The 11,446-nt window shown below is 35.8% G+C and overlaps 1 protein-coding gene across 1 annotated transcript; it reads right to left on the bottom strand.

Moving 5' to 3' along the window:
• LOC133668471 (glutamine--fructose-6-phosphate aminotransferase [isomerizing] 1) lies at window positions 1-10,079 on the bottom strand. Its single transcript, XM_062088340.1, has 12 exons — window positions 9,570-10,079; window positions 9,046-9,218; window positions 6,867-6,978; window positions 6,031-6,176; window positions 4,862-5,026; window positions 2,360-2,720; window positions 2,011-2,261; window positions 1,817-1,931; window positions 1,461-1,716; window positions 1,208-1,376; window positions 551-636; window positions 1-278 (listed from the first exon to the last, which is right to left on the bottom strand). Exons 1-11 carry the CDS (start codon window positions 9,763-9,765, stop codon window positions 553-555), a joined length of 2,028 nt encoding a protein of 675 aa, XP_061944324.1. The 5' UTR covers window positions 9,766-10,079; the 3' UTR covers window positions 1-278; window positions 551-552.
• Window positions 10,080-11,446: the final 1,367 nt, after the last annotated feature.

Here is an 11,446-nt window from a genome sequence, read left to right as displayed (position 1 = left end):
TAATTAAAATTAGATTTCAATATAAGATAATGTTGAAGAAATAGGTGTGTTAGAGCATGCTTCCTAAATAAGGTGTTCGATGGACCTTTGGAAAGGAATTGTGAGTAAAGATGGACAGCATTGGGGACGAGGCAAATCAATCAAATCTCTTTCCACTCTTCTAATCATGTCTTTAAGTTTTATGTCCAAGCCGTCCTGTTTGCTTTTTCTCTCTTTTTTTTTCTCTTCAAAACATGTTGAGAGCTCTCCTCCTTTGTCCCGACTTGAAGGAGATGTCCCTACAAAAAGGTAAACACGCCCTGTCAAGTTTCAATACAGCCCTTGGTAGACATTTTGTTTAATAAATGATCATTTCTCCTATATTTTAGTAATATCTAGCTAGTATGATAATTATCTTTTAAAATGTAATTTTCATTTGTTACACATCTCCCATCCACGAGATTCCAGAAAGGGGTTTTACGATGAGTTGAATCTTTGATTTGTCAGCCATTGTCAGCATCACATTTTTACAAGAGAACAATGACCAAATGAGAAGGTTTTCAGCCGCTACCTTTACTGTGTCGTCACACTCTTCGCTAGATTGCGTGGCTGGTCAACATTGTAACCCCTTAGAACAGTCAGATGATATGCCAGTAACTGCACCAAGAAAAGGAAGTCAGGTTGCTGACGCATCTGGTAATGCTTAATGCAAATAGACAAGGTCTGGCAGATTTGTAAAGGAGAGCATATGGATTGTTATGAATGAAAGGAAAAAAAGAAAATATTAAGTTCTTGCATAATATATACTTTCATGCATCACAAAAACATGCATTCATGACCATCATTTGATGATACTGATTTTCTAAAGGAAGTTCAGAGTTAAGATAGACCGCTGAAAGAAGGTATCTGGCAATTGGCACATAAATCAACCTAAGCAAGCCATGGCCCGAATGGCGAGGATAGAAGCACAGGCATCATGCTGTTTCCGTCAGCCCATCTACGTGCAAAGGTGATACGACCCGCCCTTGGAGCCACAGATTGAATGGCTGGGATATAAATACTACTTGACATGAGATGCCCTTGCACAGTTTACTAAATGACAAGTCAGTGAATTTAGCTACTGATCATTCCGAATTAAAGTGGACTGATTATTCCTAATCAAACACACGAACATGCATGCACATGTATACTTTCATTAATGAACAAATGCCAACGGTAGTAGGAATACCTGCAAAGGAACTATATTAATTACAGGTTGAAGACAATCCTCAACCTGTGGAACTTCAATTACTCTACCAAATCCTCCAGGGCATGCAGACACAGCATCACCTTTTGAACACATGACTATTAAGCGACCTTTGCGGGCATGAAGTTGCTGAATGACTGACTGTTGCTTGCTGTCAGACCACTAAAAGGAGTCAGTATCAAACACATGAAAAATATTTGATGGGGAAGCATTCAATACGTATAAAACAACAAACCTAAAGCAGGAATCGCGAGTAGCAATGACAATAATAGTAAGATTCTCATCAACTAATGCCAAAGGACCATGTTTCATTTCACCAGCAAGCATTCCTTCACTGTGCATAAGTGCTACTTCCTTAACCTTTAAGGCACCCTCCAAAGCCGTTGCATAGTTGTATCCTCTCCCAAACACAAGAAGAGACTGCTCCGCAATCAAAAGTTTTGCAAGATCCTTCATTTCCTGGTCAAGCTTCAGGACCTCCCTGACCTTGTCTGCAAAAAATCAAGACTTAAATATATAGTTTGGGACACAAAAAGGTAGACTATGACAATATATGGAAAAAAAAAATGAAAATAAAAATCAGAAACTTACTTGGCAAGTCAAATAGACCATCTATTATAGCCTCTCTTCTCATTTGACTAGAAATTGCATCACCTCCGATTGCTAGGGCTAACATGGCCATCACTACTATCTGACTTGTGTATGCCTGTTGATAGCAGTGACAACATGGTTAGGCACTGATAGTAAATGAGATGAACAAAAACAAATAAATTCAAAGCCATCACCTTGGTGCTTGCCACGCCTATTTCGGCGCCTGCATTTATATGAACACCACAATGTGTACGCCTAGCTATTGCACTGCCAACAGTGTTTGTTATGCCTACACACAATGCACCATTTTCTAAAGCATATTCCAACGCCTGTAATGTATCTGCAGTTTCACCAGACTGGCTCACAAAGACTGCTGTATCTTCTCTGTATATAGGACCTTGACGATCCAACAGATCACTTGCAATTTCCATAGTGACAGGGACACCTATGTTTTTACATGCAGCAAACCAGGAAAATTGAAAAAAATAAGCAGTACAAACAAATTATGATTTTGCAAAATTTACTGTGCCAAACAAGACTCACCAGAAAGTTCTTCCAGGATGGGTCTAGCAGCTAGAGCAGCATTATAGCTTGTACCACAACCAATGAAAACAATACGTCGACTCCTTCTAATTGTTTTAAAGTGATCCTTGAGTCCACCTAAAAGAACAGTCTTGGCTTTGCAGGAGCCTCCACGTATAAGCCTCCCCCTCATGGTGGTTTTTAGAGATTCTGGCTGTTCATGGATTTCTTTCTGCATGTAATGTTCATAGTTTCCTTTGTTTATTTGTTCAACTTCCATCTCAAGAACAGATAATGCACGTTGCACTGATGCAGGTCTAGAGAGGGAACCTCCATGTCTTCCCTTGTCATTGTCAAACTTCAGGATTGACACATTTCCATCCTGGGATAATTATCAACATTGCAGGTTACAAAAAGAAATTGGCTCTATAACAGGACTACTTAATTAGATTGTAATGAATGCAAGAGTCAATTTTCCAGCATATATTGGTTATTTTGACCTATTATTTACACGGTAAGTAATTGCGTATCTCAAGGAAAAAGTAGAGACAATTTTCAAGAAGAAAGTACCAAGTCATGACTCTACATTCCAAAGAGACATGCATATTATTGCCAAGTACATTCCAGTAAATTATGTATTTGCAGCATCACCAAAGCATATCTTCTCTAGAAACGAATATTTGAATAATAGCTGAATTGATTTTTTGAGGAAACAGGGAGCATTCTGCCTCAAATCAACTTGGTTCTAAAAAGGGCTTTAATGAAGTAACAGAGTTTTAAGGGTGTTGGTGAATGAACAAAGAATTGTTTACCAACTGGATGTTTCAATGCTTTAAAATTTTCCTGATTAAATGATGAACGAAGCAGAAGGGCATGCATTGATTAAGAGGTTGAAAGGTTGATAGCATCTTTTACAAGCTATAACCGCATGAAGCTGACTCTTTCATCTCCCATATCCTTAACTGGGGCCTCATATATCTATCACTTGATATATGTACACCAAGTTTTTATGTGGATGAGCTAAAAGCAGAAAGAATAAAAATAATGCACTCCAACTCAAAGAGGACAGCCTAATGCAGAGAAAGGGTAAAGCAACAAAATTAAATTGGTTATTGGTCAAAGTTTCGATGACCTACATCTAAAAGTGTAAAAGGCCTTGTCTTTCATTCTTTTCAAATAGATAAATGATGAATAAATCATGGTATAAAAGATTTCATAGACGTTGACCTTGTTGATGAATATCATGCAGCAGCAAGAGGGGAAAACAACTACCCTGTGCTATAAAGAAAAAACCCCATCATATGAAAACCAAACGAGATCCTTTGATGTGCTGGAAAAAACACGAAAAGAGAAATAAAAAGGAGACCATGATTGCAGGTACCATATATACCACAAACTCAACCATAAGGCCACAATATCTAATCTTCTGAATGGATGAAAGATGAGCTCTATAAAACATGATCAAAAAGATCTTGTCATTCTTACAAGGCTCCTTTGCTAGCAGTGGTTATCAGACCATAATTAAATGAAGAATGAAAGTATGGGCAATAATAAAGGCAATGAGTGTCTGAAATTTACATCTACCACGATGAACAAAACCATCTTTGACAAAATAACTGTTCTCTGCTATTCTTCCCGACCCAGACTATGATCAATATTAAAGCCTTGTCTGACTTGACCAAATTTGTGTAAACTAAGGTCAGAGAGTGTGCACAAAAAATATGAGGTCTTATCCACTTTGACCCATTTCTATGGAGCCTGTCATCAAAAAGCTCCACAGAATATGGATCTTAAATCCTCCCTGTAGAGGCCAATAACTCTACTCAGCTTTCCGGTGTGGGATTTGAACTAGGGTTCCATGCACAATTTCCATTTGCAACTACCATCCCTAATTCTCAGTTTCAAGGGTGCATTAATACAATAAAATAACCACAAAGTCAGGGAGGAAGGAGAAAGAGGGGGGAAAGTTAAGGAGACAAACAGTAAGGGGTAAGAAAAAAGTAATCAATGGCATTGCTAATGTCATCATAAATACTCCTTCATCGGAAACACCTGCTCCAAAAATATATAGGTGATCTAATATAGGTATTGAAAACCATAACAGTCTCAAGTTAACTATTAACTTGAGTTAAACAGCTCTATAAGCCATCATATCTCTAATAAAATCAATGCCGAAGTGGGAACTTCGGTAAACATCATTATGAAAGGAGCTATTGAATCTGACAACATAACAGTAAAGCAATTTTTTTATGTATAAATGCGAAGAAATGAGGTGATATTGAAAGTACTAATTCTCTTGTCAGGCACATAATCAATTACTTGAACTTATAAGATTTTCATCTTGCAAAGTCAATTAAGCATTCATCTGCAAGAATATGTTAACCCAAAAGAAGAAGAAGACAAAGAAGAATATCTTAAGATCAGTATTATGAAGGGCAAAAGATATCGACCTAAAAAAGAGAGAAAATATCGGGAAAACATAACATAACAAGAGAATTAAAATTAACAAAGACAAAGGAGTACCTTAAGATGAACTACTTCACCATCCTCAATCACCAAGACCTTTTTTGTGTGCTCAACAATAGCATGAGCATCACTGGACAGAAACAGCTCTTTTGGATGGTCATTATTTGAGAGGAATTTAGAATCATGAAATGTTGGTCCGCTGTTAAACTCTTCATTTAATTCCTGATAGAAGCCCAACCGTAAGCTAATATTAACAGAAGCATGAAGCTGATACCAACATGGGACAAGATATAGTAATGCCAATAATCCAGACTTTCTGATCCATCATGAAGAGTAAACCATCAACTAATCAGCTAGCATAAGCTTTCAATTATAAGTTATTATTTTTTCATGCTTATTAATACTTTGAAGTAAAAGCACAGGCATCACTTCCTAACAGACTAGTGGCTGCATTAAGAATAAAGAGGAAAAAAAAGCAATCTGTAACAGTGTTAACTTGCTATTCTTACGCTCAATACCATGAGAAGCAAGACAAGCAAACAATCTTAATTACAGCTTGCAATGCAGGCATATATCTTGCAGCACAGTCCTTGATATCATCTAATTTATGTCATCATCACCTGAGTATATACAATACGGGATATAGGAAACCTTAAAGTATAGTGGACGCAAATTTATGTTTTCACAAAATAAACAAACATAATTTTCCAGCTTTCCATTTGTATTTCTAATGAGCCAAATTTGTGAAGCAGAATAGCAATCCTAAAGGTCAGATAAAAAAAAAATAATAAATGGAAAACCATGAATGCAGTTATCTAAATGCAAAATCTATCAAACAAAGGCTAGTCAAATTCCAACTTCAAGACTACGTACATCCTCAGTTTTTCATTACATGAACAAATTTTGATACCAGAATTGAGCCCCTATAAGTTGTCTTAAAGCAAGAGCACATGAACTAACTCCCAAATGCACATGTTTCACATATTATCCAACCCAAAGAATGGCTATGGACAACCAATCAATATGTATATTGGGAAGAAAAATGAAGAAAACAATTCTCAAATGGAATAGTTACATATTTTTTTAAATCATGGCTTTAACCCAAATTTTCCAGAGTACTAACCAGAACCGGTAAAAAACAAATTGTACCCAAGAACTTATAGATTCAAATTTCTAGGGAGAAACTAGTGCTGTTAGAAGCTTGTATACTTCTTCAACAAACTTACTTTAACACCCAGGAGCAATGGACTTCCACGTTTGCATGCAATTAACTCATTTGGATAATGTAGGCTCTTAAAAATGAGGGCATAGGCTCCTTCAAGATGCCTCATGACTTCAAGCACAACTTCACTAAATGTGACAGTATGAGAACCTGCAACACAAAATGGAACTGAGTAATTTAATGTCACCTTAAATTTCACTTCTGAAGAACTATAAATGTCGCAAAGCTTTTTCAGAGAAACATGAAATCAATTTCCTAAAAATCACTGTCATAAGTAACAAGATGCAATCAAATCAATTCTACAAAAACTTTCAGAGAAAGTTTGACTTTCATCTAATTGTTGTGTACTCCGGATGGCATGCAGCAATACTACAATGCCTTGGGAGATGATAGGCCTTAATGAATAAATAAAGCACAACAAACAATATAGAATAGCCCCATCACCAACTACAATGTAAAATCATTTTCATGTCCGTGAAAATTGTTGGCAACAAATAATAGTTGTTTCAGACATGCTGTATTAAGTGGAAGGATTAAACATTCTTCTGTTTTGATATTATATCCTTTGAATTAGTAGAAATTACAAGCTATCACTACGATGCTCTTGCGGGCAATACCATTCACACAACTATGAAGAATCACAATTCTATACAGTTATGCTCCACTACAACAGAGAGATCTTGTTTCAGGTTACTATAGGTCATAGCAACTATATTAACGGACTTTCACATCCTCTGGGCAGTTTGTATGAAAAGGATTCTGGTACCTCACTTCCTTTAAGTAAATTACATTAACAAAGTAATAGCCTTGTTTGATAAATATTCACAAAATGAAAACTACCTTCTCCTTCATTTGCTTTGTCAAAGACAAATTTTGCAAGCTTTGGTATTACTTCTGTGTCGGTTTCAGATTCAAAGGTGAACCCATGTCGAATAAGTGTTTCCTTTAACACCTGAAGATTTTAATAGTGAAGTAAGAATTCAGTATAATTTTACTAGTATTAAAAATACTGCCCACTTCAAAGCATATAAGTAATCATGTAGCACATTATATGGTTAAAAAAATGAAATGAGCTATGAAATTTCAAAGTACAGGAAAGGATGGAATAGCAAAACAGAAAGCCAGAAAGCAGTAATTAGAATGGCTAATTTCATCTAAAATTTTATAAGGAAGCACTGGTATTTTTTTTGTACAATCTACAAGATACAACCTGACAAATCCAGTAGTTGTTGAGCTCTTGACTCAGTGAAGTAGGACAGGGTAAGAACAAAGATAAAAGAAGCCAAATTCCCTATAAGAGAGGGAAAGGTAGAGCAAGTAAAAAGAAAACCCTAAAGAAAGGCTAAATCCCAACAGAAGAAAACCCTATAGAAGAGGGTAAATCCCTATCGTAAGGGCTGAAGGATTTGAAAGAAAACCCTGTAGGAGAGAGTTCAAATAAAAAGAAGAAAAAAAACTCAATTCCGAGTTTTAATATATCATCATCATTCCCTCCTACAAAGTATATGGTCTTTATATAGACACCAAGAAAACCTAGTATTTTAAACTAAATATGAAATAAAATTCATAATAAAATTCTAAACATACTGAATTACAAACAAACAAGTAAACTTTCTTGTTCTTATACTGCAGAACTCAGCTAAGTTTCTAAACAGCGATTCTGTCCACAAAATATTCAAATATAATTGCTAGCATCATTTATTAAGCACTAGCGATAATTTGCAACAGGAAATGAAAAGGAAAAAAAAACATAACAGAATGTTTGAGAAAGATTTATTGGCAGTTTTCAGGTGTGTGAGAGAGAGAGAGAGAGAGAGAGAGAGAGAGTTCACAAAGTAGGAACTTTTGTGATTTCCTCCATTTAATTCACGTCACCATTGCCATCACCACCAACAGTCCAATCAACTGTGCCACTGTTAACACTAATACAACTACATCTTGTCCAGCCAACCTCACATTCCAGTCACCAAATAAAAGGGTGTAAAGGGGGGGAATTGATACCACTGCAAAATCACTAGCAACACTACAGTTATTTCTTTGCCTGGCACCATACTCCACCACCATCAGCCAACAATTGTGAGGTTCATAACTAGTCAACTATCACTCAGTCTCGCCTACGCCTCCAGCAATGTATCCATTGCACACAAGTAATGCTAAGACTAACACAATGACTGAATACCCGCTACCTTATTATCTCAATCAACACCACCACCAGTTTTGTCAATAACAATTGACCTCCTCGTTACTTTGTCCGTGTTGTCTGCACGTTTTGACACAATTTACAGGAAAGCCATCATGAAAAACACAAAAAGAACAAGAAACTAGTGGGAGGAACAGACATATCAGAACAATCATATACATCTGAAAGAAAGTGGGTTAGTAATAGAAAAGGGTTTCCACTCTTCCAAGCTAGTCCCAAAGCAGCCTCAACATCAATTATAAGTTAAAAAATAGGACCATATTTGCAAATACTACGAAGAAAGACTGCTAGAAGACTAAGACTGGTCATTTGAGCAAATAACGCTTTAGGAGAAAGTAAATGAAACACGAGACTAATAAATCCTAGACTATCTGAAACAAGTCTATAGTTTCTCACCAAGGATACCGACCACAAAAGTTAATTACTAGACTGAAATATACAAAACCACTGCCAATTTAAGAGGGTGTATAAATGAAAGCTTTTGACATAGGCATCAAATTTATCAGAGCTAGATGCATAACATTATACATGTATTTCTTACGTAAGCAAACAGAAACAGAGAAAAGTGGACATAACGTGCAAGTCGAAAATATGACACAGCTTTATCAGCCTGATCACATAACAACAACTCGTACCCTTACCGAGGAGGCTTCCTACAAATATCTCTACGTAAAAGGAAATATAAGTGTTTATGTAACTTCAATTTACATCAATATCATTACAAAGATATCATTTCCACTATAATCTAGAGAGGTACATCACCATTGTGGGTGATGGTGAGGAAAGAAACAATATCTGGTAGCGAAGGCTTAAGCAAACCTGATAATTAGTTATGACGCCATTGTGAACAACAAGGAATTCATTTCCATCACCAGATGTTTGTGGATGGCTATTCCTTGGAGCAGGCTCTCCATGAGTAGCCCAGCGGGTGTGTGCTATTCCAGCATGGACACAAAAGGATTCTTCCAAATCTAAACCCATGGCATCAGCCTCTGGAAATGCAAAAGATTAAAACAATGAGTTGCTTTGAGAATTTTCGCTAGTAAAGTAGAGCGGTCCATCATGTGCATGCGTATGCAGTTGGCAAGCTGGTTAAACCCATTTTTAGAAATAAGACATAATATGACTTCCTTCTTTCTCGACTTCACCCGACCCAGTTGAATCAATACGGGTGGGTGGGTACAACCTCCGAACTGGGTTTTCCGCAAAAATCATAAATAAATTGCACGTCTCTTTCTAAATCCATTCCATGATCAAATTAGATCAAGCAAGAAAAGAATTAAAGATGCCGGGGTTTCTCGTAGATCAATCAAAAGAAGAGAGAGGGAGGGAGAATTGGTTACCTTGATAGACAGATTTGACAAGGGATTCGATGTTTCCTTCCTGACGGAAAACAAGAGGTTGGTTGTGATCAATGGAAACCCCGGCGGAATCATATCCTCTATATTCAAGACGCCTAAGTCCGTTGAAGAGAATTTGGAGAATAAATCTCCTCTCCCTATTGACGTTGTAATTCAAATACGCAAATATCCCACACATCCTTTCCTTTCTGTTTTTGTTTTCCTGGTTCAAGTTTATATAGAAAGACTTGACTTTTGACTTTTCTCTTTGTTTCCCTCGTTTAGATCCATCACGGTATTTTCCTCCTCTCTCAATTTGTTGAAATCCTTAATCACCATTGCAAAGCCCAGTCAATCAGCCAACCGGAGGACAATAAGATTTTTTTTAATAATATTACCATAACTTAGGACTAGAAAGAAGATAATATTAGTTATAAATAAAAGCCTCTTCGTCGGATTCGTGTCGGTCTCAGAAACTAGATCTAGACTCGACTCCATCAAACTTAGATAGGTTCAATTTAAGCAATCATGAGAAAACGCAAATTATAAGTAAATTAAACGTGCAAAAATGGCATTTCTTAGTGAATGAATAAGCTAGTCTATTTTGAATTTCACGTGGACACCAAAAACAAAACAAAAAAGTAGGCTATTGGAGCATCATCGTTGACCAAAGATTTTTTTTTTTAGTAGCTTCCAAGCATTAGAGATAAAGATATTTTTTGTGATGGTAATTATTTTTTATTTATTTAGAAATGTATTAAAATAATATTTATTTTAAAATTTATTTTTGATATCAGTATATCAAAACGATTTCAAAATACTTTAAAAAATTAATTTGTAGTAAAAAATTCAGATTTTACAAAAGCATTTTTCAACTGTAAAAACAAATAAGACCAAAATCAAGTATTATAATATTTTTTACCTGTACAAAAAGAAATGTTCACAAATGCACATCAATTCAAAAAATTACTTATCACCGAATGAAGTTTAAATTAAAGAAATTAAAAGTTTGAGGAATAAACAGCCACTAAAATTGATAGAACCAAAAACTCAATTACATAAAATACAAAACTAACATGGATCGATAATGAAAAGGCACAAGTGGCATGTTAGGTAGTCCACCTAAAAGCTGCTCGTGGCGCATGGGATATCTTTGAGGATTCAATTGACGTCACTTTAGCAGTGTCTAAAAGCTCATAGCCAAACAATCTTGGACGGGTTGGCTCGTGTTTGATAATAAGACACAATAGAAGATTAATGACACTACACTAGTTTTAGGCTAGATGAAGGAAGAGAAAAGAGGATTGATTTTTTTGCTAATGTCCCCCCTCCTCTCTCCATATGTGCCAAGACTAAGGTATGGATGCATGTATAGTGGTGTGTAGGTCAATCATTCTTAGATTTCTCTTTTCAGAATTTTTATTTTTTTTATTTTTTTCATATTAGACCTAGGTTGTATAGCCTAACTAAGCGTGTTTGGGTAGCCTAGGCCTGTTGTTTGGGGTTTTTCTTTTTTTAGATTGATTTTTTTATATAAAAAGATTTTTGTTGATGACAACTACTCTTTTTTTTGTAATATTTACATGACTATTGTAAGAAGAAAAACTTATAAAAAAAAATGTTACTTTGAATGATGCTCAAATTGGCTTAGCATACTTGTAAAAAAAATATATGACCTTAAATGGTGGTCGTCTAAATATGATATGCCTACTTCTAAGGCATGATGATTGTATGTGCCTTCTTTTTACTATCTCTGTAACAATGGTAATTTTTTATCTGATTATTAGATGTTGAACATTTTGATAGCGTGATCACTTATGACTACTAAAGACTAGTCATCTTGACATGTTGACCTCGTATCGATCATCTTAACAAGGTGA

This window comes from Populus nigra, chromosome 11, assembly GCF_951802175.1.
Source record: "Populus nigra chromosome 11, ddPopNigr1.1, whole genome shotgun sequence".
Classification (NCBI taxonomy): Eukaryota; Viridiplantae; Streptophyta; class Magnoliopsida; order Malpighiales; family Salicaceae; genus Populus; species Populus nigra.
Note: the sequence above shows the minus strand (reverse complement) of the source record. Positions and strands in the feature narration are given on the sequence as shown.

Excerpts from the sequence above, each read along its gene's own strand:
- LOC133668471 (XM_062088340.1), bottom strand. The coding sequence starts at position 9,765 with ATGTGTGGGATATTTGCGTATTTGAATTACAACGTCAATAGGGAGAGG. Across the intron at positions 9,219-9,569 it reads TGTCAAATCTGTCTATCAAG|AGGCTGATGCCATGGGTTTA; the intron begins GTAACCAATTCT and ends TTGCATTTCCAG. Across the intron at positions 6,177-6,866 it reads CAAAGCAAATGAAGGAGAAG|GTTCTCATACTGTCACATTT; the intron begins GTAGTTTTCATT and ends TTTGTGTTGCAG.